Genomic DNA, 27,124 nt, shown 5'->3' with positions numbered 1-27,124 from the left:
CGCCTCAGAAAATTGCTTCCTTTTTTCAAGCTTCCATGCATTTCTATAGTCACTTCTCCTTTTGGTCAGAAGATTGAGCCATTTTTGTCTTCACATTTCTAAACCCTAGTTATTTTCTTATGCATTTCCTACGCTTCAAACTTTTAGGCTAGATCTTACTTTGTTTCTCCATCTTCTCATATATGTGACATAACATGTGAATTGTATTTGTGTTATTCAGGGGCTCAAGAGACATATCCTGTCAAAAAATATGGCATTTTTTCAAAACTTTTGAGCACTGTATATAAGAAACATGAAGTTCAAAGACGATGGGGTAGCTCCCTTGTTCGCAACGCTTTGGCTGAAAGTCCAAGTGGTGAATATCAGCACAATTTGCTTGTACCTCTCCAGCAACTTGTAGAGGCTCATATTGTTTTCTGCACAGAATCAGCTATGGGCCATACTCAGGTTTAACTTCTTAGTCTGTTTACTAACTCACATTTCTTTGGGTTCTTTTAACACCTAGGTAAAAGGTTTTTATACAGATAATTGGGTTGGTTCCTTAAAGCTTGTCTTTGATAAAGTAAAATGTTTAAAGTCTTGTAGCATCTAAATTAGCTTTATTTCTATACAGGAGGCTCATCCTGAATGTAATGCACGTGTGCCAGCCATTTTAGAAGGGCTTCAGAAGGCTAAGTTAACGCCTGAGGTTTGATTAAATGAACCTTGATTTGCGGTTATGTCCTTTTTGACTAAATGAAAATGCTGTCAAATCCGTTTTCTATTTTATGAAAAGGTTAACCTTTACTGTGTGACATATGCATTTTTAAAAACGAGTTTTTTTTTCTCAAGAACAAGATCCTTCCATTAGTTAAGAAAACTGCCCAATGGGCTACAATCTGTCCTGCTAGAGAGGGCTACATCAACATGTGGGGGAACTCCCAAAGAAGAGACAAGATATGTACAATGATGGCTAAGTCAGGAGATGCGAGGGGGAAACAACCACACTGGTGGACGTAACTGCCACCTAGGCACGCCATGAACTATGGTGAAGAAGGCCTTGGGTGCCAAAGTCGTAAGAAAGCCTCACGACGCTCTCCCATGCGGTTGGAGCTGCCCTGGAGTCTCTCAAATTCGTCCCTAAGTGTGTGGATCATCTACAGCCAAATGTCATGGACAGTCTCTGCAGGTGGGAACGGGCCGCGCCTCGAAGATGCGGAAGCAGTGAGCACGCCAGATGAACCACATTGTCAAGCAGCAGATGAGTTCCCAACACCACTTTCTATCTCTGCTCCACTCCTGAGGGACTAACTCTCTAGCTGGCTGGAGTGTAGGCCGGCCCTCCTTTATCACAATCATCCTCCTGACTGAAGCCATCTCAAGTGCTGGGCCCGAGAGTGTGGACCAAGCTGCAGCACCCCAAGTGTACTCGCTGGTTGTAGAGATTGCAGACATCAGCCGAAGACTCCGAAGCCAAACTTGTGCCATGGGGCAGTCCCACAGACAGTGACGCTGAGTCTCAAGAGGATGGTCGTAGGTGACACATACTGCCGAGAGACCATTGTGCACCAACCAACTCCTGACTGCAATGCTCAATGTGCAACTAGCCACTGGAACTGGGTAACTCGCCTAGGCTGTCTGCTGTCCCACAAGCGCTCGGGATCCTGCCAAGTACTCAGACATGAGACCCTCTCCTGCCAGTGAATCGCTGCAGCAGGATGAGCCTCACTTCGCGCTCAGTATGTGACGACCCAGCCGAGCTGTGTACTGGAAGAAAGGGGTCCCCGGGTGATGGGCTAGAGTAAAGGGATCCCACCAAAACCACTCCCCCGGGTCCCTATGCACTCGCACTAGAGGGCGGCTTTCCCAAGCCCAGAGCCACTAGTGTCCCGACTCAAGATCTGACGGGTTGGGGTCTATGACACAAGTCCTCCCATTGATGCCCACAACTCTGATCCACTGAAAGCAGCACTTAGGCACCTCTGGTGCCTCGGCAGTGACTCTGTGGGGGTGGCCCTCTCTCTGAACCTCGAAGAATGGGCAGCAACCTGTGTCTGAGCAAGCCCTAATTGCAATGAGGAGTTCCAGTTGCATGAAAGCCCCCATCCAACCGGTAGCTCCATAGGGGTGTGCCACGCTGCAGGTATAGCCTCTACAATATCTTGACACATGGTCTGCAAAGTGAAAACCCCTCATGTCTCGTAGTTGAATGCTCTGAAGAGAAAGTAATCTGAACTGCAGCCAATCCCAGAAGAGCGGGCTAGACCCTCTGCCATGGGACCCAAGAGACATTGAGGTCTGCTACCAACCATGTGGCTTCGCTGTGTGCTGACCATAGGGTTCAAAACGAGTGGTTTCCTCAAACGCTCTTCAATGCATGTGGGATGGTGTTGCTCAAGGCCACCTTGCAACTGCTCCCAAGATCGAAGCAAGCTCTCAGCAAGGTGGTCCTCCCATCTCCTGCCCATGGAGCCCTTCCACCCGCTGGATTTTCACAGAGATGCGCAGAGTTTGCCTGGGCCGTCTGTGGGACCCAAGCCCAAATCCGATCTAGCAACTTCTTTGAGGGATCCTCCCTTGAAAGAAGTCCTCTGACCACAAGCTTCCCAAGGAGGGAGCTACTCTGCCGTGCTGGGTCGATGATCCCCAACTCCCCTGAGAGCAAGGTAAAGTGATGACCTGTCAGGAGACCACCTTGGCCCGAGCCGATTGTGTGTCTCGCCCTGACCACAAGTAGTTCGTGATCAGCGGCTCCAATTGGCTGATGCAAGAGCTCGAGAAAATCCAGCAAGTTGTGATGTACCACATAGTAGCTAACAACACCTAGTTGGCCACCACAACCCTGCCAGCAAGAGAAAGCCGTGCCAAGCTTCAATGGAGCAGTTTCCTCCTAATGGAAAGGAGGGGAGCAATCTGTTGCTTTGGAGACGGATCCAAACGAACCTGACATACCAAGTAGCGTACTGGTGTCCTTGGAGGAATCCACCTAAAGCCTTCTCTCGGTGACCAATCGGGCATGGCAGCACTACCAACCCAGAAAGCCATTGTCTCCCGCTGGTTGATCATTGCTCCCGACCAACAACATAATATCTCAAGAACCTGCTCACACTTGTGCAAGTTGGCCTCTCGGCCCTCCAAAAACATGCCAAAGACATCAACAAACTTAGCGTCCAAAAGTTCCTCTCCTCGAATAGGCAGCTATAGACCACGCAAACGAACCTCTTGTGAGGTCAAGAACCTGCTCATGGCCTCAACATGGAAGGGAAACAGGAAAAGGGCAAGAGGGTAGCCCTGTCGAACCAATTGTGTGAGCATAAAGCGTTTCCCTCTTCCCTTTGCCAACAACACCTCACTGTGCGCACACCTGTAGAGAGTTGACATTCCCCTAATCCATGCATTTGAAAAGAGGGTAGCCTTGTCGAACCAATTGTGTGAGCATAAAGCGTTCCCCTCTTCCCTCTGCCAACAACACCTGACTGTGTGCACACCTGTAGAGAGCTGACTCTCCTCTAATCCATGCATTTGAAAACCCCATCTAGCGGATGTCCATGCAACATGAACGCTCACTGTGTTGCTCCCCTCCCCCCCGCGCTCTTCCCCCCGTAAGCGCTGCTTGGCCCTCGATTACACCTGCAAAATCAGACACTAAGCCATAAACAAGTTCAATAGACACTGACTCTAAGTATTGACGCACTAGACGACACAAATCCAACACTTGTACAAAGACGATAGCTACATCATATCACATTCAAATCATCATATAAAATTCATTCTGACCTAGGAGCATGTTTCCTGGCAACGTATTTAGTAATCGCATCTAGATCCACACCGGAGCTCGCTGATGTTGGACCAACTAATCCTTATTGCGATCATGTCCATAGATTTTTCAAGATTGAAATGCTGCAGTCATTTCGTCAATCATTCCATCTTTCAATCCTGCACTCAAACACAATCACATGTGTGAGTAATCATTTCCGGGAATTCCAATCCATCAATCAGACACTGAGTTCATTCTGAGCAAAGTGTTTCAATTATTCAGTCCTAGTCATCTTTTCGGTGTGTGGCCATCTTATCCCATTGGAAACTCTTGATGCGCCCACCACAGTTTCATTCAGCGATTCATCATAAGTCATCATCATGATTTAAAATTCAGGGGATTCAAAATTCATGATTCTTATCTCGAATCGTGGTCGGGTTCATTCTGGAGCTGTCATTGCTCCAAATTCTTCATCATCTCATTCTCAATTTCACTTGTTATTTGTTCACAAATAGGGTCAAAATCTTTCATTCATAAAGTTACAAAAAAAATACTGTCAACACATCAGTATCTCTTTCAATTTTCTATCCAGTATCTATTCTGGAGCGAGTATCTCCTCGCCCAGTTCTATTTTCAATCTGTTAGTTGGTCTCATTCTTGTGCCTTTTTGAGGCACCGCATATATATATGTCCTTGTTCCCCACATTCAGAACACTTTCCTGTTTTGAGATATTCGTCTTTCAGTTCCTCTGTCAGTCGAGGTCATGTATCTTTCTGTCGTCTGCTTTTGTTATCACTTGTTGAAGGTTGATCTGATGGATAAGCTAAGCTACCCGAATGCATAGCAAAGCCTTGCTTAGCATGTCCCATCAACTGCTGTATGGACTCAGATTTCTGTAACAAGTAGTAGTCTCGTATCTCTTTGGGTAGTCCACAGCAGAATCGCTCGATTTGCTGCTTGAAACTGACCTTCTTAAAGGATGAAGCAGGTAGAAAAACATCCCAAAATCTTTCACAATAAGTATCCAAAGCTTTTGCCTTGGTCATCCGAAGATGATTCCAGGCAATCAGGCAGTAATGACATCTCGTTCGTATTCTTGAGTGAGCCACGAAGAACTAAAGAGTCTCTTGAACTTCAACAACTTTGTCGGTGCTTCTTTTCTTAACAGAAGAGTGGACTACCATGTCCGTGCATTTCCTTTTAAATAAGATACTTCCCTTCTAATCTTGGAGTGCATTGTATAGTGGCCTCCAAAAAAAGCTATGTCAAACCGTTGAATAAAAGAGAGGGCATTGTGCGCATTTCGAAAACCTAAGAAATATCAAACTTTATTGTCTGTCCACCTCCTTGAATTCCTTTGTCTTCTTGCCCTTATCCTCGAGAAAATCATATTGGTTGGCTCTGTAAAAGTGCTTCCTTTTTTAATAGAACATATGGTCATCGGACTCCGAACTCTCAGAAGAGGATGAATCCTCATCAAAACTGTCAGAAAAGTGTCGGGATCTTCTTTTCTTTCCCAATCTCTGGTTCTTTCGTCGTTTCTTGTCCTTTCTGTCCTCATCACTCGAATCAGAAGAGGATGAGCTGTCCAAGCTATCAGAAGAGGATGAGGACGAATTGGACAATCCTTCGAAGCGTACATGCTTCTTCTGTTTTCTTGCATTCACAAAAGAAGATTGACGGCCCAAATAACTAGGGTAGTCAGTTCCCTTGTTGTGTTTCTTCAGTTGCTTCTTTGCCCCCAAAAGTTGGTTGACTCGTCTTTCGTCAACGTTGTCAAGTTCATCTTCAGGAAACATCGGTGGGACAGGAGATTTCTTGAGGGCTGGCTTCATTGGGGAATCGATGGCTTTCTACCAATGGGAATGCACTTCATCGATGGGGTGCCATAAAACTGGCCCATAGGCCGGTAGACGATGGCTTTCACTCGATAACTTTACGACACAAAGGAACTTCACGAATAAGCCTATGACTGGAATTCAACACTTCAAGACAAACCACGGCTTGGTAGCTAGAGCGCTACCAAGTAGACAACGACACCCTGTTGGCCCCAAAGATTGGCGCCTCTTTCGGTATTTCTTTATTCTTATTATACTTGAGAAAAACCTATAAACTTCTACAAGCTGTCCCACTTTTATCGGGCTGAAATTCCTTTACTCTAACCCGATTTCGGCAACATAACCACAGTAGAAGTCTTCACAGGCAAAATTGCAAGTAAACATTGACTTTCCACACACTTTAGAGCTCTTTGTAAAACTTGGCGAGAAATTGCAGCTCGCTGAATTCTTTGTTTTGTGCTTCCTTGCGGGAAATCTCTCTAAATTGTCTTTTACAAGCACCCAATGCTTTCCCGAGGCTCCTTTGACAAATAAACGATCCGAATTCTTCCACCTGTTGACACTGCATCTCCATCAATTGATACTCCGTAGGCCGAGGTGGCCCGTCTTCTTTATCTGTTGTTCTTTTTGAATTTCCTGTACTTTCACCCGTTCGAGAGTTGTCGGGTTGGTTCGTCTGATTCTTGTGGGATTCGTCGTTTGAATCCATGTGTGGTAGAAGAGAAATTGGTTGTGCTGTGATACCACTGTTATAGACTTGGGCACCCCAAGTCGGAAATTTGGCACGACATACGAGAGAATCACTTAAAATACTTCACAACTTTATCACACTTTAATAATTGAAGTCGACACGGCCCGCCGTAGTTCCGTGCCTAGAGGTATTGGCCCCAAAAATCTGGCGCCCCTTTTGGTATTTGTTTTTATATTAATGCTTGAGCAAAGTACAACACCCGTAGGACCTTTTCTCTCAGACTTTGCTTCTAGATGCTTTGCAGAGTGAGGCCCCAAGGGTCTTAGTTATTCTTACAAGGGATGCCCCAAAAGCAGAGCCCCAAAAGCAAAGCCCCAAAAGCAATAAACTCAAAAGCTTCTAGTCCAAAATCTGTCTCAAAAAGCGCTGGGCCCCAAGGGTCTTAGTTATTCTTACAAGGGATGCCCCAAAAGCAGAGCCCCAAAAGCAATAAACTCAAAAGCTTCTAGTCCAAAATCTGTCTCAAAAAGCAGCCAGCGCATATGGCAGAAATCCGTAGTCTACCACGCCAGCAGCTGTCAACGTAAAACGCAGAAATCCGTACTGTCTGCCATGTCAGTATGTCAACACAAAGTCAGGGGCTTCCATACAGCAGTCCATGTCATCGGTTCCAATCTCGGGTGGTCATGCCACATCAACACTTTGTGAGAAGAGCTCATTAACAGATCTGGGATTGTTGCAAATGTATTTTTTGGTGATATTGAAGTGGGAATTACTCGATGGTGATGTATGCATGTTATGTTTGCTGAAATTGCAGCTTCTCTGCTGAAAATCGTCACTTTTACTGCTGCACATGTATTTGGACATAGTGGTAGTGATCCTTGGTCTCTAGCTTGGTGAGAAATCGGACTCTATTTGGCTGAATATTCAGCTGATTATTTACTGTGATAAATTGCAGCATTTGTATCTTTGGTACATTGCTAAAATATGGCTACTAATGCTTTTAGTAGCAGTGATACTAAATCCCTCCTTGAAATCAAGAGGTTTGACGGCACTAGCTTAGATCTGTGGAAGCTCGTTAAGTCTCATGTATGATGCTCTCAAGTAGCGGCTGAATTCTTAAACTCAGAGCCTTGCTAAGATTTTGTAGGCTGAGTTGAGAATGGTGACGGGTTGCCATTGCCGAATCTCGTCCAAGAAGCCTCCCTCCTTCGGGATAAGATAGATCGATCCCTCACTCATGCTATCTGGCATCTCCCCAATGTACAGAATGTCCTGGTAAGCACTACAAAGATCTCGACCAAGCACCTTCCAATATTCCAAGAAGAAGCTTGGCGCATCTCCTCAGTTAGTAAACAAGGCATTTATGCCCACACGTGCTCTCTACATGCATCTCGATGCTTCGATTGTGGTTCGACTGAAAGCAAGTCACGGTGGAAGTCAGTAGCAACCGCACGCACATTTTCGGGCTCTGTAGCAATAGACCCATCGAGCTTCGTCAGCTGGCCAACAGTGGTGTGCGCATGGTGAGGACCCACAATCTCAAAAACTCACCATTAACTCTTTCGCCCACGTGAGTCCATTGAGAAGCCTGACAATGAAAGGCAAACTCGTGGCGCCGCTCCTTGATGGTGATCAATTCCTGCCGAGCCTGTTGCATCTACTCCATCCAAGGGCTGCCTGGGTTGCGCTCTTGCATCCGTTGTAGGGAGGCAATGCCCTGTCGGAGTCGCTTCTCCTCCTCCCTAGTCACAGCCAAGCAAGTTGCACTCTTGGAGGAAGAAGCGACTAAGCTCCACAAGACCAGTGGCGGCTCTAACAATAGGGTCCCCCTGCGCGTCCAAACACTGCGTTTAAAGTGCCACAATGTGCTCTCTAAGCTCTCTATCGAGCAAAATCCTCTCTAGGATACATAGCATGACACTGCCCCTCCTCTGTCTATCTAACACAATAAGAATCACTTGCGAATGATCGGAAAAAGTAGTTTGTGCCAAAATGCAAACCGATCCTCCCAGGTCACAGATGTGGTCACTAACATAAAAACGATCTCTCCTAGGTAGATTCACGCCCCCTACTTTGCGGTCAGGTTGAGAGAAAGAGAGGCTATCTGAGGGCCGTACAAAGCTTGCATGCTGCCATACATCCAAAATCCTCAAAGTCATATATAGTCACCCCCAAGCAACCAACTTAGTCCCATGAACAGGAGCAGGGCTTCAGTCCTATCCAAGGGGACCTCTAGCATGTTGAAGTCCCCCCCAATGCACCACTGTTCTGCGTGAGGCAAGGACTCCACAATATGTGACCAAAAATCAGCCCGTGCACTTGCATGATTGGGCGCATAAATGTTGAGGAAGCCCAGAAGGCTACCGTGAACTTGCATGGTGACCCACTGGCCGTACCTGGCACAATAATACCTCTACCCACAATGGCCTGCTGCCATGAGTCCGCAATAGTTGTCTCCTTAAATGCCACTAGGCTCAAAAGAAATTGATCAAAATGTCTCATATCGGCCTCGCAGAATGTATCCACAACACCGAATGCGACTCTCACACAGATGATGCTCCTGTAGCATAAGAATATCAATAGGTTCACCCAGAAGGCATCTCTGGAGCTCCTGTCTCAACCGACCCCGATGGCGCATAAATTGTGGGCATCCAAGGCCCTGGATATTCCATGAGACAATCCTCATGGGGTCAGTGAGAGAAAACCGATACTATTGGAGCAGCCAAGCAAGCAATCTTCGAGGCCGGTTTGGATGACCCTGACACAAACGAGTCTGCATCACGTGCCCCACAAAGGCCCAAGATGCCTATGCAGTCCTCTAAGCCACATCCTCTGCCCAAGAGTCCTCATGAGTTTATACATAGCAAGGGGATAACTGTGCATCTGCAAAAAAGTGAACAATAATGTGTCTGTAGCCTGTGGCATTGGGCAATGTCACTGGGAACTTGGCCAGCGGCCATAAAGTCTGCACCAAATTAGTGATCCCAAGGTCCCCTGTGCGATGGGAGCACTCAAGGGCAGGAATGCGCTCAGATCTAGTTGCTGGGGAGAGAAGGGGGTGGGGGGGGATTGATGGTGGTGAGGGTCAGACCTGGTGGTGAGGGGGGTATTGGGGGAGGGAGGTGGAGGTCTCCTCAAGCAGATCTGAAGTCGGGTCGAAGCCGTGGTGCCACTGTCTAAAGCAAGCTCGAGCCGCCCGGATACCTAGCAGGCTCATCGATATCACTTTGGCTACCATCTTTGGAGACTCAAATCAATAACCTCTCTCGAGAATTTGCACATCACTGATCTTGCCCACTTCGATGAGGAGTTGGGCTTGGAGCAAGTTCTAAACCTCGCCTCAACTGGGCCATGTGCCAACAATCTTACAAATGACCGAGGTGGCTTGGAGCCATTCCACCTTGGCCATCAAGCTCGCTTGCTCTTCTGGCGAAAGAGCAAGTCGAAGGGTCAGCTCCGTGGTGTCGGACGAGGGGGACTTTAGTAGAGTCCCTCTGAGATGGAGTAGGGGCCGCCATTTTGTGTCTGTTGCTGTAGAGAAGAGGACGGAGGCGTTGATGTAGACCACCAACAGGCTGAAAACAGCCCACAAACAGCTTGCAAGAGCGAAGGGGGGATGGGGGCTAATGGATAAGGATGCGGCGGGGGGGGGGGTGCAACACGAGGGCAGGGAGGAGACAGCGTACAAGGGGGATCAGGAGAGGCAGGGACAGCGAGCTTCAAGTCATTTTTCGTTTTTAGAGAGAGTTGTGTTTAAGCCATCAATGTGGGCTAGTTGAAATCTCATTAGCAAAGAAGATTAGCATTGCATTTGGAGGGATGAGGTCCTAGAATGTCTATGTATGTGAACCATAGATTTTTTTCTTTGTGATCATGGAGAGATCTCTACCCAATAGATTCTACAAAGTATTGAAGTCTTGTTGTATGGCAGGTTCAAAAAAAGCCATCAGTAAGTAAAATTCTTTGTGCTCTAGCTCATTTCGCTGCCCTCATCCCCTCGCTTGCCCTTTCAACTGTGCAGCTGCCCGTGAATTCAGCCCTGAATCATGGACCATTTTGCGGCACAATCTGCAGCTCGCGTGCCCCCTTACCCCAACCGCTGCTCCACGATTCACCCGCTCTACGACCTCTTCCACCTCAGCTGCAAACTTTGCATCACCTGCCGCTTTCCCTCATACGCTCGTACACACATTCTCATTGACTTGCTCACGTAATACCACACAATCACTCCCACAAATTTCTTTCTTGCTCCCACACCCTCTCCTCTATCGCTAGCAGTCACAGACACAGATGGAGGGCTTGGCTTCTCTATCTCACAAAAACTTTGTAGAAGCCCCCTTTCCCGCCTCCGTAGGGTCTTCCATTTGACTTTCTTGTCACCGGAAGAGAGAGCGAGCCTTCCAGCGGAGTTGACTGTCTACAAATGACCTCCATCTTTTGCAGGATAGTTGGCACTCCCCACTGTCTTGGGGTTTTGATTCTAGATCCCCTTGTCCTGTTGAAGGGGATACCACTTTGGACAGTTGGTATTGCCGTATTGGTTGTATTAAACAGAGAGTTGAATACTTGGGACTCCTCAATTAGTGTTTCATTTGTTGTCACATGGGCATCTGGCGAAGGCTTGCCCTCGTTGAAGACCTTGCCCGGTGCGTTAGGCTCAGGCTCAGACTGTGACGCAGGCAAGAGCTGGTTCAAACAGCAGGTGATTTTAAGGCCATTTGATGTATTGTGCTACAGCCTGGGAGCAGCAGCGTGATTCAAACTTGAGAAGTTAAACCTTGAGGAAAAAAATCTTGGACGATTGAATCATTCAAATCTCAAGATAGAATGCATCTTTGTCATTTTTTCATGATGGAGCTGTTGCTATCACATTTGTCCAAAAGGCTTTCTATCACCCTGTTAATCAAATATATGTTGAGATGGGTAACCGTACCTCCTTGTCAGACACCAGAGGCTATTGTTTCAATTTCAAGCACGTTATTTGCTTTCTCATGATAGTCCCTATATTCCTCACCGTATGCAACATTGGCTTGACCAGAAGATTTTACAGATATTGCTTGCGTAGTTTTTGGTCTTGTATTTGGGACTCGACAACAGTGGGCGTAGTCTGTATTTCATGTGAATGTTGGCTCATGGGAGTCTCCTTGTTGGCACTTGGGCTGTCCAATCCAGCCATGATTTGACTTGTCAACGAAGCACCTTGCATGAGTAGTGCTTGCATTGCTTTTGATATGATTTAATTGATCCTAGTGGCTCTCCTCTTGGGGTCAATATTTCTGCATATACTCTTCCTGCAATCTATGATTTAGTGACAACATTGGACTCTAAAGGCTTATTGTTTGTACAAGGTGGTGGAAATTAGGTTCTCCACCTTAGAGCTTAGATACTATCTCGAGGAAGCCTTTCACTCCAGGTCTAACACCATGATTGTGGATATCCTTCCATTGGGGAGGGGTTGCTTCAGAGCGTCTTTGAGACATGAGAGATACGGGTATAGAGACCATTGGATAGAGCAGAGCTTTCTTCGATTTTACAGATGGAGAAAGGGCATGGACCTCTCTGGTCTGGACTCTAAAGTCTTATTGTTTGGTCTACAAGGTATTGAAATTAGGTTCTCCACCTTAGAGCTTAGATACTATCTCAAGGTAGCCTTCACTCCATCATGATTGTGGATATCCTTTCATTGGGGAGGGGTTATTTCAGAGATTCTTTGAGACATATGAGATACTGGCACTGAGACCTTTGGATTGGAGCAGAGCTTCTCTATGTTTACACATGGAGAAAGGGCATGGACCTCTCTGGTCTGGATGAGGGTCATGGAGTCACAGTCAGATTTACTAGATCTTGCTTAATATTTTGACCATATATTGTAGAGATTGGGAGGAGACTGGGATTGTTACTTGGTGAGGGTCACACCATCGAACCCCCTCTATTAGAGTTATCCTCCACTCCTCTCTTGTGAAGGACCCACCATGGTTCAGCTCTCTTCCTACTATTCATGGAAGATATATGGTACGAGTCTTCTTCGTTGCAAGGTAGTCCCATACGTAGGTGCAAATCCCATCCCTACGACACTTCTATACGGTACAGATTGGTATTGATCCGTACTGTACGGATAGGATCCATATGTACGACGTTTTTCAACAAACAATTTGCTGCCTGACTATTTGTGTGAGATCATCTAAGTGGAGCGAGGGCTTTTTGAGCCCTATTATTATAGTTTGAAGTCTCTGGAGTGTGCAAAATAACCAGAGAGCATCCTGGCAATGTGTAGAGAGTGCAAGAAGTGCAGAGAGGGCCAAACTCGCCATGCCTCGTGATGCCAATCCATCTAGAGCACCCATACCGTTATGCTCGCCATTGTGAAGAATCCAAATCTAACCGAATCAGGCACTTGACGATGCCAATGCAAGTATTGTGGGACTCAGCAGACGATGCCTATTACTTGAGTCGTCATACACTTGACAGGAATTGATACGACTGCCAATTGTAGAGCATGCAAGAAGGTGCTTCCAATGACGAAAGATAATTGATAACAGAAAGATCTATTGTGATGGCAGTAGGAAACAAGGGCATGGTCCACATTGGATGCTCTTCATGATGCCCTTCTTGGAGAGCTCGGAGATAGCCACACAGGATCAGATAAGTTTTGGGCCTAGTTCATAGCCGCTACATGCCAATAGGAAGATGGCTCATGTATGCAAGAGGATGAGGATGTTTTAACTTTCTACATAGAATGTTACCGTTTCAAGGGATACCAGTGGGCCACAGGAGACAACCTTGTCCTCGCGTGTGCATGCCCAGTCTTAGGTGAAGGAGCGACAGAAGGTGACTGAGATAGAGATTGCTTGCACTTTTATTGACTGCAATATCTTCTTCAACGTCTTGAGGACTGACCAGTGGAAATTGCCCCGAGTCATGGATTGGTCTAAACTACAAGAGGATGAGCAGATGGCCTTGATTGATAGGGCATGGGTGCCAGTAAAAGCTGGGTGGCGGCAGTTTGGGTGCACCTTCGTTTCAGACGGCTGGAGTGACATTTGTAGACAACACATTATCAATATACTTGTGTCATCTTGCCTTGGGACAAACTTTTTGCATGCATTAGAAGCGGATCATATATAGGGTAGTTTAGATATAGGCATATCTGGTAGGCTATCATTGAGGCTGGAGTAGAGAATGTGGTGCAAGTTGTGACAAACAATGCATCAAATTGCAAGGCAATGGGGGACAGGGTGTCAATAGAGTTTTCCATCATTGTTTGGACCTAATGTGCAGCCCACAGGGAGGGGATGGAAGTTTCCTTGGATACCCACTATTGTGTCAAATACCACAAAAAGAACCACTTTCTTCTGAAAATAGCATTAGGCACTCGCTATTTTTAGGAGCCACAACTTGTTGTATATGGTACGGCCTTCAAAACAAGGTTTTTCTACATGCATTTGGTGCACCATAGGTTGTTCAAGTTGAGGGATTCACTCATGCAAATAGTTGTGGATCCCAAATGGGCAGATGCACAATTCTTAGCAGAGACCACTAGATACATACAAAGATGTATCCTAGAGGGAACCTTTTGGACGAAGGTGCAACCTTACGGTAGCTTTGCAACTTGTTCATGTATTGCGTGTCATGGACATGGTGGGCTCGACATTGGGGTTGGTTTACCATTTGTTCATGCGGATGAAGAGCAACATTGCAAACTGCGCTTCTTTATCTCAACTATGATAACTTTTCATTTGTAATCTTCATCCTTGTTCAATGTTTGTGTATTGGGATTTAGTTTTATGCATCGATGACTTTGCTAGCTTGAACTTTTCGGGGGGAAGGACCAAGGAAAGTGTTGATGAAGACACTCTAGAAGCAGCTAGTGTTGTAGATCTACATCTTTATGTAGAGTTGTGAAGGTGAGGTTGAGTGATCAATGGAGAAGGGAGTTTTCAAACCTTTGTTGCAAGAGGTATTTGGAGGGAAAAGTGGGCTCGAAGAAGAAGATGTAGGTTTCATAGCTTGGGGCAGAGAGGATATATGTAGCAGTCTTGGAGAGATTAAAGAGGAGAGAGAAAAAGAGAATGTAAGCATGTTTTTTGAAAGGCCCCCTTTTGGGGGAGGGGGATGGGATCAATAGCCTCTAAAGAGAGATGGAGTTGGTTTTCACTCCAAATTTAAATGGAAAAGGTTCAAATTTTTTTAATTTTAACAATTCAATAATAAAAAAAAGACCCTCCACATCTAGGCCTATAAGTTTGACCATTTGGTTATATGGTTCCATCGACAGGATAGTCACTCTTCCTTCAAAAAGTGCAGCGTGGTTTATTGTGGGTGAAAGCAACACTTGTCAATATGGCAGAGAAGAGAGACCAAGTACCTGAAGAGAGATCTTCCTCACATGACTAGAGAAAGTTCCTTCAACTCTTCAAGAAGAGGACAGGTTGTTCGGAGCTCAACTGCGTAGCGGCATGAATATGTTTCAACAGTTGGCTAATAACCCAAGGATGCAGGAATTTCAGGCTCCAACACATGGTTTTTAGGCTCCGACGGCCGTTGCAGGAAAAGGAGGTTCCCAATGCACAAAGTTCTCGTGATGCTTGAGGGAAAGCCCATGTGATTGAGCAACCAACGGTGTCCATTGATCCCAAGAAATTTGCTCTACTTGGACAGGAACCATTTGTGATTGGTCAAGGGAGTAATGAACAGGCTATGTGTCAGTCCCTCTTGTTACCTACTACATATCCTGGTTATTTTGGAGGTGGTTCAATGTTTCAAGCTATGGCTGGACCTTCCACATGTTATATGCTAGAGAATGTGTTTGGGACAATGCAAACAGGCACGGTTAATCCTATGTATGGGAACATGAGGTTTTCAGGGTGCCTATGGTCAATTTCGAGTACCTGGAACACAGTTTGGTATGGCCGGTTTTTCACAACCAGTTTTCAACCACCTCTGCTAGAGAGAGCTACAACAAACATAAGGGGGAGACTCTCCCAATGAAAAACATCATTTGTACAATGAGGCTAAATCAAGAGATCGGAGGAGGGAAAAGCCACACAGGTGGGCGGTAGTGCCATCTCAGCACACCCTGGACCATGGTGAAGAAGGGCCCAGGGCGCCAGAGTGGAAGGAAAGCCTCTCTACACTCCCGCATGCGGTCGGAGCTGCCCTGGAGTCTCTCGATTTGTCCTCTGAGAGTGTGGATCAGCTCTAGCCAAAAATCTCGAATAGTCTCTTCTCTGGTGGTAAAGGGCGAGCCTCAAAGATGCGGAAGCAGCGGGCCCCCCGGATGAACCAGAGTGTCAGGCCGCAGATGAGCTCCCAACACTCCTCTCTCTCACTGCCCCACTCCTGTGGAGTAAGCTCTGTAGCAGGCTGGAGTGTAGGTCGCCCCCCCTACATCACTATCATCCTGCTGGTGGAGGATAGCATAAATTGAAGTGCCGGGCCCGTGAGAGTGGACCAAGCAGCTGCCCCCCAAGTATACTACCATGCCGTGCAAAGAGCTGGCATCAGCCGAAGGACACGAAGCCAAACCTGCTGTGCCAAAGGACAGTCTCAAAGACAATGGTGCTGACTCTCCACAGGATGGTCACAAGCTGCGCATGCTACCGAGAGACCACTATGTACTAGCCAGCTCCGCAACTGCTGTAGCTCGATGTGCAACCAGCCACTGGAACAAAGTGACTCGCCGCGGCTGTTTGGACTTTGGAGTCCCACAACCTCTCCCAAAAAGGTGACAAGAAATCAGCTTTGAGATCCTCCTCCTGTCAATGAGGTGCTACAGCAGGACGAGCCTCTCTCCGTGTTGCCAATATGTGACGTTCTAGTCGAACAGTGTACTGAAAGAAGGGGACACCTTGACGGTCGACTGAGAAGAAAGGGTCCCTCCAAAACCACTCTCCAGGATCCCACTGCACTCGTGCCAATGGACAACACTCCCAAGCCCACAACCTCCAGTGTCCAGTCTCAAGAGCTATAAGGTCGAAATCTATGACACAAGTCCTCCCACATATGCCCACAACTCGGATCCTCTGAAAACAGCACTCTACCACCTGTGGGGCCTCTACTGAAACTCGGTGTAAGCGACCCCCACCCTGTAGCTCGGAAAACAGGGAGGGTACAGTCTCTGAGGAAGCCCGAACTGCAATGAGAACCTCCAGTCATGTGAAGGCCCCCATCCATCTGGGTGTTGCTGACTCGAGAGGTGTGAGCCACTTAGCAGGTACTACGTCTGTGATGTCCTGACACATGCTCTGCACCCCTCTCATGCCATGTAGCTGGATGCTCTGAAGCTCCTCTAACAAACGTGAAAACTGTAGCCAATCACCTAAAGTGTGTGCTGGACCCTCTGCCATGGGACCCCAAGAAACATGAGGCCTACTACCAACCAAGTGGCCTCTCTGAGTGCTAACCATGGGGTTCCAAACTAGGGGTTGTCTCAGGTGCTCCTCCGTGTAAGTAGGCTGATGCTGCTCTAGGCCTCTCCGTAGCTGCTCCTAGGAACGGAGAAAACTGGCAGCGAAACGGTCCTCCAGTCTCCTGCTGAGGCCAACTCTGCGCATCTCCGTGAAAATCCATTTGGTCGAAGGTCGCCAGGGGCCTCCAGCCTGAGGTACTCTAGCACTAAGCCGCTCCAGCAAAAACTCCTTCCTGGGCTCCTCCCCTGGAAGTAATCCTCTGACAACAACTTCCCAAGAAGGGCTCTACTCCGTTGTGCTGGGTCTATGATCCCCAACCCTCCCTGAGAACAAAGAAGAGTGATGACCTGCCAGGCCACTTTAGCCCGGGCTATTTGAGTGTCACGCCCTGACCAAAGGAAGTTCCTGATCAGCCTCTGTACCTGGCTGATGCAAGAACTCGAAAAGATCCAACAAGAAGTGATGTACCACATAGTAGCCAACAACACCTGGTTGGCCACGACAACTCTGCCTGTCAAAGAAAGTCGTGCGGAACTCCAATGTAACAACTTCCTCCTGATGGATAGGAGGAGGGGAGCAATCTGCTGCTCAGGAGACAAGTCCAAGCCAACGTGACAGCCCAAGTATCGAACTGTAGTCCCTGGGGGAATCCATCTGAAGCTGTCACCTGGCAGCCAATCAGGCGTAGGAGCACTACCAACTAAGAGAGCCACGGTCTTTCTTCAGTTGATCCGTGCGCCTGATGCACAACAAAAAGTCTCATGAGCCTGCTCACACTTGTGAAGGTTGGCCTCGTGGCCCTCCAAGTAGAACACTGAGTCGTCTGCAAACTCAGCATCCAGTAGCTCTTCTCCCCGAATAGGGAGCGCTAAGCCACGAAGACCAACCTACTGTGAAGCCAAAAACCTGCTCATTGCCTCAGCATAAAACAGAAAGCGGAAGGGGGCAAGAGGGCAGCCTATCTGACCAAACGTGTGAGCATGAAACGATCTCCTCTACCACCTGCCAAAAGTACCTGATTGTGTGCCCGTTTATAAAGAGCTGACACACCTCTGATCCATGCATTTGAGAAGCCCATCCTACGTAAAGTGCCCTCGAAAAAGTCCCAGTCAACTCTATCGTAGGCCTTCTCAAAATCGAGAAGAAGTATCACCAGATCCTCACCACGGAGGCGTGCGAGGGTAGATGTCTCCCAAAAAGTGAAGATGTTGTCAAGGATACTATGCTCCTTGACAAAACCTGTCTATGTCCCAGGTATGATGCTCTCTAGAAGTGACTGAATCCTCAAACTCAGAGCCTTGGCGAGAATTTTGTAGGCTGAGTTGAGGATGGTGATGGGCCGCCACTGTCGAATCTCATCCAAGGAGCCACCCTCCTTGGGAATGAGGTAAATTAGGCCCTCACTGAAGCTGTCAGGCATCTCTCTTGTGTGTAGAATATACTGAAAAGCGCTGCAGAGATCTGAGCCAAGCAAGTCTCAGTACTCTAAGAAGAAGCTGGGAGTCAAACCATCCTCACCTGGACAGCTACCACGGGGAAGTGCTCTGAGGGCCGCGTGGAGCTCCTCTGACTGAAGAGGCAACTCAAGCCTCCAGCGCATCTCCTGTGTCACAAGACGGGCACCACGTGCCAATAGAAAAGAACAGACTGAACAGACTTTTAGCACTTCATTAACAATTGAACTGAGAGAGAGAGACGACACGCGACACGGAGTGGCAGAATTCCACCCCAGAGAGTATTGGCCCCAAACCTTGGCTCCCCTTTCGGTATTTCTTTATATTGCATCAACACAGTACAAGCCGGTACTCCAGACTCTACACCTTCTCCAGGAAGCATGCCAAAGAATGAGCCCTAGCCTCATATTTAAAGGCCCTTGGCCTAAAAAGCAATTACAGTGAAAAGCCTTCAAATTGAAAAGCATCTCGTCCAAAAACAAAGCCAAGAAGTTGCCAACACAATTTACAGAAATCCGTACAGCCTGCCACGTCATCAGCCAACGCAAAACGCGGAAGTCTGCCACATCATCAATTTTTGTGTGTGTGCGGGTCTTGCTTTATTTTAATCCTTTATGTCACTTGGAGCCCCATCGGACGGGGTCCCCATAAGTTGGTAGGACTTCTTCTTTTGTTACTTGTTCTTCTTAGGGTTTAGGCCCCTCGGCGGACATTTGCAAGTTGGCCCCCTTCTCTAGGGCTTTGACATGTCAGCAGTTCGTTACACAAGGCGTCTGTGCCCACACCTGCTCTTTGCATGCATCCTCACGCTCTGATTGAGGCTTTGCTGCGAGCAGGTCACGATAAAAGTCGGTGGCAACTGCATGCATGTCCTCTGGCTCTGAAGCAACTGACCCATTAGGCCTCCTCAACTGGCGTCTCTCCTCTATGCTGGCAAGCTCCTGGCGAGCCTGCTGCAACTGCGCCTCGAACCAAGGACTATTTGGATGCTGCTCTTGCATCCTCTGCAAGGAAGCAACGCCCCGTCGGAGACACTGCTTCTCCTCTCTCGCTGCAGCTAGGCGGGCCGTAGACTCCTGGAGAAAAAGCCGACTATGTTGAGCTAGTCCAGAGGCCACTCTGTCAGCAGGAGAGTCCTGCAAGTCTAAGCCCTCTGTCCAAAGAGCCACCACTCGCTCTCTGAGCGCAGAGCCTAGCAAGACCCTCTCAGGGATGCGAAGCATCGTACTCCCCCTCCTCTGTCTATCTGTCATTGTGAGGATGACTGGTGCATGGTCCAAAAAAGAAGTCCCAGCCCGAATGCAAATTGACCCACCCAAGTCACAGAAATGGTCACTAGTGTAGAAGCGATCTATCCGAGATAGATTCACTCCTCCTACTCTGCGGTCCGAACGAGAGAAGGCTAGGTTGTCTGGAGGCCTCACAAAGCTAGAGTGCTGCCACACATTAGGAACTTGCATAGTCATACATAACCTCTCCCAAGCTGCCAACTCAACTCCATGCACAGTGGTGTGGCTACCTCCAATCATGTCAGAGGGGTCCTTCAACATGTTGAAGTCACCCCCAATGCACCATTGCTCTGCCTGCGACAGAGACTCTGCAATATGGGACCAAAACTCTACACGTGCACTCGCCGCATTGGGCGCATAGATGTTCAGCAAGCCCATGAGGCAACTCCGAACCTGCATAGTAATTCACTGAGCCCTGCCTGGCACAATAATCCCTCTGCCCACAATGGCGTGCTGCAAAGAATCCGTAATAGTCATACATACCCCACTCTGAATGCCTCCAGGTCCAAATGCAGCAGACCTAAACGTCTCATAGCGACCACGCAAAATCTGACCACACCATCTAATGCGACTCTCACAAAGATGATGCTACTGTAGCATAAGAATGTCAATCTCACCACCCACATGGCATCTCTAAAGCTCTTGACGCAGCCGACCCCTCTGACGTTGAAACTGGGGCCCTCCTAATCCTTGCACATTCCATGAGATGATCCTCATGGAGTCACTAGGAGAAAACAGCTGCTGCCACAGCAGCCAACCTTGCTATCTTTCAGGCCGGTTTGGATGGGGAGTAATCCGCATCTTAATGATCTCTAGACAAGCGCGAAAGAAGTGACTGTCCCACCCAAGCCCAAGCCCAAGCCCAAGCCCAAGCCGAGCTTGCAGCCCGAAGGGCTACATCCTCTGTCCAAGAATCCTCATGTACAAATACATAACAAGGAGGGCTCTGAGTGTTAGCAAACAAGCGCACCACAATGTGCCCGCAACCCACTGCATCCAGAGGCGTCACGCTGAACTTGGCTAGAGGCCAAAGTGTCTGCACCAGATCTGTCACCCCTAAGTCCCTTGTGTGGTGTGAGAACTGAGTAGCCTGAGTCTGGAGCCACTCAAGAACTGTGTGCTGGGTCCACTCTGATCAACGGGAAGGAGAAACCCACTGCTGTGTCCAAAGCCTCACTGCCTCTAGCTGCAAGAAAGAGGATATGGACGCGAAAGCAAGCCACCTCCAGGTCAGGAGAAGAGTCACCTAGAAACCGAGTGAAACTATAGTCGAAGAAGTCCCAACGTGTGCGAATGTCAAAGCTAGTCAAACCTCTAGGGATTGCTGCAAAAGGAGAAGTCTGCACCCAAAAAGGCGGCCTCAAGTGGGGCTGTCCTTCTCGAGCCACATGGCTCGTAGCGAAAGCACTACCAAGAGATTGCCTTGCCGCAGGCGTGTGTCCAATCCCCTTCGTTTGAAGAGGAGTGGTGGCGGGGTCGGGAGATGAGGCTGTGGGCCCCACCGGGGAGAAAGGGGGGACGCGAGGCGGAGGTGGGAAAGGGGGAGGAGGCGGAGCGGTAGCGTCTGAGGGAGAAGGTGGAGGTGGAGGAACTGAAGTGGACGGGGCCTGTTCAGGCGGGTCCTGCTGAAGGGGGTCAAACGGTTCCCTATTGGAACCCAGTGCTGCTGAGCTGTAGCAGGTCGGCCACCTGGGGGAGCAGTGGGGCGAGCCCTCCCTTGTCGGCGGCGGACAGGAACCTGCTGCCAACCGTCAGCTGTCTCATCGCTGGTCTTAGTCGAGGTACTAGCCTGTGCGTCCTATGTGTGTGGCTGTTGGGCATGCTCAGCCTTGGTAGGCTGCGCCTGCGCTGCAGGTCGAGGTCTCCTGTGAGGACAGGCCTTAGCCAAATGGCCCATTTGTCTGTAAATGAAACACTGATTCGGGAGGCCCGAATACTCCACGCTCTGACGGAACCAACCTCCACTCACCCTAGGGAGTAGATGACCTTTGGGAGAGTGTGGGTGTTCCAAACCAGAACACGTACTATGGGGATGCCGGCCGCCTTGGCAGCTACAGAGGCTACTGTCACTGTCGAAAATGGGCTCAAACTGCTATGATGGCCAAGGGACTCATCGCGATGACCTTGGACGCCATCTTGGAGGTCTCAAACTCTATCTAATAGTAGCCGTGTCCGAGGAACTGAACTTCCAAGATCCTGCCAACCTCGGCGAGGAGGCGGGTCTGGAGAAGGTCGCGCATCTCTCCTCTATTGGGTCTGGTGCTGAGAATCTTGCAGATGACGGAAGTCGCCTGCAAGCGTTGCACCTCTGTTGCGAGGCTCGCTTGCTCCGTCGGCGAGAGAGCAAGTTGGATGGTGGGCTTTGCGGGGTCGGGCGAGGGGGCTTCCTGAGAGTCCCTTTGAGGTGGAGCATGAGCCTCCATCAGTGTCTACTACCGTGAAGAAAGGGCGAAATGTCGATGACAAGCGATGGCCCTCTGCTAGCCGAGCGCGATGAAGATGCTGACGAAATCAGCCGAGCCACACCAGGGGGGCGGGGGGAGGGGGATGTGGTGCAGAAAAACCGCGAATATGAAGTTGGGGTGGACGGGTTGAGGCGCGGCAGGAGGGGAGGAGGGGAAACGAGGCGGGCTGGGGCAGCAATGCTGAAGTCGGGCTGCGGGCTGAGGCTGTTGCACGCTGGTGCTGATGCAGGCAGCGGGCGGGTAGGACAAGGTAGGGCAGGCAACGCGAGGGCGGCGGCGCGTTGGCTACTGCGCTCTGTTGCTGCAGCGGCCGGGCAAGGCAGACAGCACGAGGGGGGCTGGGAGGGAGAGCGATGGCGAGGGAGGGGGATGCAGAGTGTGCGTAGGGGAGAATGCGAGGGCAGCAGCGAGTAAGGCCTTGAACTGCACTTTGCACATTCAGAGTTATGTGGATGCGGAAGAATTTGATATTAAGCCACTTGAGGGCTGTGATGTCTTATTGGGTATCCCATGGTGTTACAGGTTGCAGGTTGTGGCGTGGATAGTGTGTGTAGTGCTCTCTATAATGGGTGCTCCTCAGTGCAATGTGCGTGATATCTCACTCAAACAGAATGAAAACACAGAGAAAACAATAGATAACAGCAAATCAACACAGAGACACAATAGCAATCCAGAACATATGGACTCGACTATCTCAAAGGAACCAGTACAGACTCTGGCGTGGCAGCACCCTCAGCTCCAGCCCTGAACTCACGGGTACAAGGGGGGTGTCGAGGCTGAGATGTGCAGGGATCGTGCAGACGTGCTGTGTATAGACTCTCCACTCTAGACGACGATGCTGGACCATATATGAAGAAGATGATAATGATGACCCAACAGCTACTACTCCTATGTCCAACCATAAAGAGCCACCAATGGTTCATAAATGTCAGCCATCTAAGTCTATCTCCAAACTGAGTGGTGGTGGTGACCTGGCCACGTTGTCCACTAGACCACCGTCCGTATCCTTGCCACGTGTCACTGTCCAGCCCAAAGAGTTTGTCCAGTGTGAACCATACCAGATTAACTGTACTAACTCTGTGCCTGCGTCAGATGGGGCACTGGACATCATATCCGTGACCCCATGGCTGCTAGGATCTGATTCCGCTTCAGTTTCGTAATTGGCCTGCCTGTGTCGTTGAGGCCTTTTCCTCAGCAACAATGTTTTGCCTCCTGCCATAGCCACCTGATGACACTGATTGATGGACTAGCTATAGTAGTACACTTCAAACCCCAAGAGCATACACAGTTACCTCACTGCAAGCTAGCTAGATACTATCTAGATATTGTCAATCCGCATAAGAGCATACTCAAAATATCCCCACAGATCATACATCAATTAGTATGCAGTCAGCCAACAATCTGTATACGCACACTCCTGATTTCTATTTCTAGTGCTGCTGAAACTGGGTCTACTGAAAATCTGAAAATCTGAGCGATGTGTGAAATTTGCAGAAACTTGATCTGCTAAAAATTTGAAAATCTGAAACACTGAGCGATGGGTGAAATTTGCGGAGCGATGTGAAATTTCAGATGGACACGAACACGAACACGAACGCTGGCAATTGCTGCCTGCTTGCAACTTGCAACGATGCAGCTACATGGGCTGAATAAGGGTGTGGATCGAGGGGCATGGAGGGCTCAATAGGCGGTTTGGTGCGCGAGGGATGACAGTTGGGAAGAGGCGGGTAGGGCCAATAGTGGGAGGGCGAGAGGTAAATAGGGACAAGGGGGCGGGAGCTGGATAGAGGCGAGGGCGAGAGACGAGGAGTGGGTAAGGGGGGGCGAGGCCTGGGCAGGGGTGGGTAGGGGGGCAAGGGACGTGGGCTAGATAGAGGCGAGAGGGGGAGGGTGGGTCGGTAGGGGCGAGGGGGAACTAGGTAGGGGCGAGGGGGGAAAGGGGTGGGTAGGGGCGAGGGGGGGGGGTTAGATAGGGGCGGAAGGAGGAGGGTGGGTCGGTAGGGGCGAGGGGGGGGGGTTAGATAGGGGTGAGAGGGGGAGGGTGGGTGGGTAGGGGCGAGGGGAAAGGGGTGTGTAGGGTGGGGGTGTGGGGAGGTGGATCAGACACAATGCGAACATAGCAGATACCACTTGAGTTATAATGGCAACGGTCCTCCTACTTCGCTCCTTTGAGAGCTTACCCAGTGTGAATGCTTTTAGTAAAGGGTCAACTGAGCAATCAACTTCTGTGACTTCTACGCTAGTTGTTGGCTTAAGTGGCTCATTGGGCTCAGTTACGGTAGGAACACAACAAAAGGGTGTGACCTCAGGCAAAGGTTGAATAGATAGTCCATAACAAGGCGTAGACTTGGTAGCTTCCAACCACTCTAGCAGATCTTCGTCTGACCCTTCAGGTATAGTAGGCTGTTCTTGTTCAGGGTTGGTTTCCATTGCCAAAGAAACTTGCTGCACAATGGGATCCATGCCTCCTTCTAAGTGAATGGGTTGCATCGAGGAGCGAGGAGTATGTATCCACATTGCGTCATTTCCCAAATCATGCAGTGCTTTGTCTACTGATGAGCAAGGAAATCCTCCCTCAACCTGGGGAAGACGAACCACAACAAAATCCAAGTTAAATGTGAAGTCTTGTACCTGCAGAGGCACTTTGTCCACTATGCCCACTGGGTAGACTGTCCGCTGGTCGGCCAATGTAACTGTGAAGGGAGCAGGGCGAGTAGGCTGTAGACCTAGAGCTAACATAGTGAACTCGGCCATCAGGTTGATGCCAGATCCACCATCCACTCACTCCTGAGAATTGCCGCCCCAAGACGTACACGGTGAGATGAGGGCTTCTATAATCAATGAGGGGAGCAGCGGGATGGATATCATATAGGACTTTAAGGGCTGCACTGGTGGGTGCCTGCCACTAGACCCTACACTAGGATACAGAGATTGAATGGTGGAAAAGGTGTCACTTCGAAAATTTGCATCAAGTCGAAGCATGTCGTACAATGACACTTGCTGAAAGGTGTTTTTCAAGATAGTTTCTGCTGTAGGCTTCTCTCTTTTGATCAGTGCTTGTCTGGTATCTTGAGCTTCTGCAAGTCCTCTATTGCTTCCATGAAGGCACCATCATTATTTGAGAGAAGAGAAGTAGGTTGGCTCTTGGCACTACCTGCTGGTTTGTCAGCTACTGGGGGAGGTTGACTCATTTGTGTGACTGGAGATGAAAAAGTTGGACCGTCAGGGAGGCTGAGACCAAGAGCAGCTCTCTGTGTGCGTGTGAGCACACCAGCAGGCTCTTCCACCTGTTTCAACCCGTTTTGAGAGGCAACTACAAGAGTGGAAGGCAGGGCCTGTGGAATGGTGCTTACTGTGATTAGGTTGATCTTTGGAATGTAAACTCCTGCTGGTTCTGGCTTGTGCTTGCAGATGTGGATGCGCGTTGTTTTGGGCAGTCCTTACTATAGTGATCCTTAGCTTCAGGGCAGTGTCAGCAAGGAGGGGACCCTTTTGGTAACGGACATTTGCTCTGATAATGTCCATACTCCCCGCACCTGTAGCACAAAATTGGCCTATTGGAGGGGCGAGGTGGTCTCGGCCCTTGCTGCATGGGGACGGATGCTGATGTGTAGAAGCTTTGGGGAACTGAAGGAGCATTAGCATGATAAAAGCTGGGAGAGGCAAAGTTGTTGTGCATACCTTGCATAGGAGGTGTTGTCAGCAGAGGTGGAATAGGGTTTTGATGGCCATAGGGTGAAACCATGTTGGATGCAGGTGTCAACCCTTGTTGAAGGTTGGGGGCGAGGCTCTGTTGTAGTTGCCACATTCCCTTCAGATAATAACACTCTTTGTCATCATGGCCAGGTTTCTCACAGAAATGGCAGTAAGCTTGAAGTGGGCAGTCCCGAGGAGGATGCCATGGAGAGCGACAAGAGGTACACCACACCATCGGCGGCTTAGTGTCTTGCTGTGCCCGGAGCTCTTCTAGCTCCCGCTTGATTTGCTCTAAAGCCTCTTGTTGTGGAGATTTTTCCGGTCTAAGAGAGAAGGACCTCTCCTCTTGACGTGCTCTTTGTAACTTTAGTGCTTCTAACTCCGTGCGTTAAGAAAGCAAGGGGTCAGAGGGATTTTCTGTGAGTGCTGAGGCAGTCTCCACCGGAAGGAGGTCCTTGAATAGCCTCCTTGCTCCTTCTATCCTGGTAGAGGCCGCTATAAACTCCTCCAGAGATGCTTCAGGTTGAAGAATTTCGCGTAGTTTCTGCTGAGACGTGTTTGGGAGAGCTTTCTTTACCCACTTCTTGACCATAAATTCCCCTGGTTGCTGAGGAAGCTTGGCAACCAGAGACTTGGTTTTAGTCATGAGTTCTGCAAAAGGCTCCTCTGGCTGGAGCACCATGTTGGCCAACTCATCCAAAACCTTTTCCTGGAAGTCACCTGGCCTGAATGCTGCACGAACAGTTGTGTTAAAGCTGCCCAAGTTGGAAAGTGATTCTCTGCAAACTGACTGTACCACTTTTCTGCTAAACCATCCAAGGTTGATGGAAACAACACCAAATACGCATCTTCTCTATGAAGACCCCGACCTTTTATAGAGAGATACAAACCTCCTTGCATGGTCGTCTGCATCTTCTGAGGAGAGTCCCTTGAAAGTAGGAAACTTGATGCCTACCGTGGCCAAAACACTGGTCAACTCCTCTATGGCCTCTTGCTCAATAGCTTGCTGTAACAAAATGGGAGAGAGCTTTACTGGGGAAGGTGATCTGGAAGATGTAGAACCGGATGGAGGAATGGATTATGCCGTATGTGGAGGTATGGGTGATGGGGTTGGTGGACTTCTACTAGGTACCAAGGGTTGACGCCTTTTGTGGTAGTACTTCAGAGGACTCAGTAGTGTGCTTTGACACTCTAATGACTGCCTTGTATGTGTCATGCAGTAACCACAAACCCAACCAAGCTTTGGTCAAGAAGATCTTTAACTGGCTGAACACCGGTCTAGACTCTACTAGACCAGAGCTATTGACTAGACCACCTGTCTAGACAAGGGACGAGGAAGGACTAGACCAGGATGAGAGCTGGTTGGACCAGGGCGAGAGAGGACCAAACCAGCAGGGCGAGAGACTAGGTCAGCTAGACTAAGCTGTCTAGGGTGAAACTGGACCATACCAGCAGGCTGCATTGTGCAAGGTGAAGTAGGCGAGGCTAGGTAAAAACCAGCTAGCTCCTCGATTTGTACCTCAACAGAGAGTGAGACTTCAG

The 27,124-nt window shown here is 48.9% G+C and overlaps 1 protein-coding gene across 4 annotated transcripts in view; it reads left to right on the top strand.

Annotated features, from left to right (window-relative positions):
• The window catches only part of HDA14 (histone deacetylase 14), a 185,636-nt gene that overhangs the window by 31,597 nt on the left and 126,915 nt on the right, over nucleotides 1-27,124 (top strand). For all 4 annotated transcript variants that reach the window (XM_086500816.1, XM_086500815.1, XM_086500817.1 and 1 more), the window contains exons 2-3: nucleotides 221-447; nucleotides 614-688. In XM_086500816.1, the coding sequence (XP_086356942.1) occupies nucleotides 221-447; nucleotides 614-688 (302 nt within the window). The remainder of the gene's footprint in view (nucleotides 1-220; nucleotides 448-613; nucleotides 689-27,124) is intronic.

The sequence above is a fragment of the Adiantum capillus-veneris genome, chromosome 25 (genome assembly GCF_014529385.1).
Source record: "Adiantum capillus-veneris isolate H3 chromosome 25, ASM1452938v2, whole genome shotgun sequence".
In the NCBI taxonomy this organism is placed as follows: domain Eukaryota; kingdom Viridiplantae; phylum Streptophyta; class Polypodiopsida; order Polypodiales; family Pteridaceae; genus Adiantum; species Adiantum capillus-veneris.
This window is presented reverse-complemented; position numbering and strand designations above follow the sequence as displayed.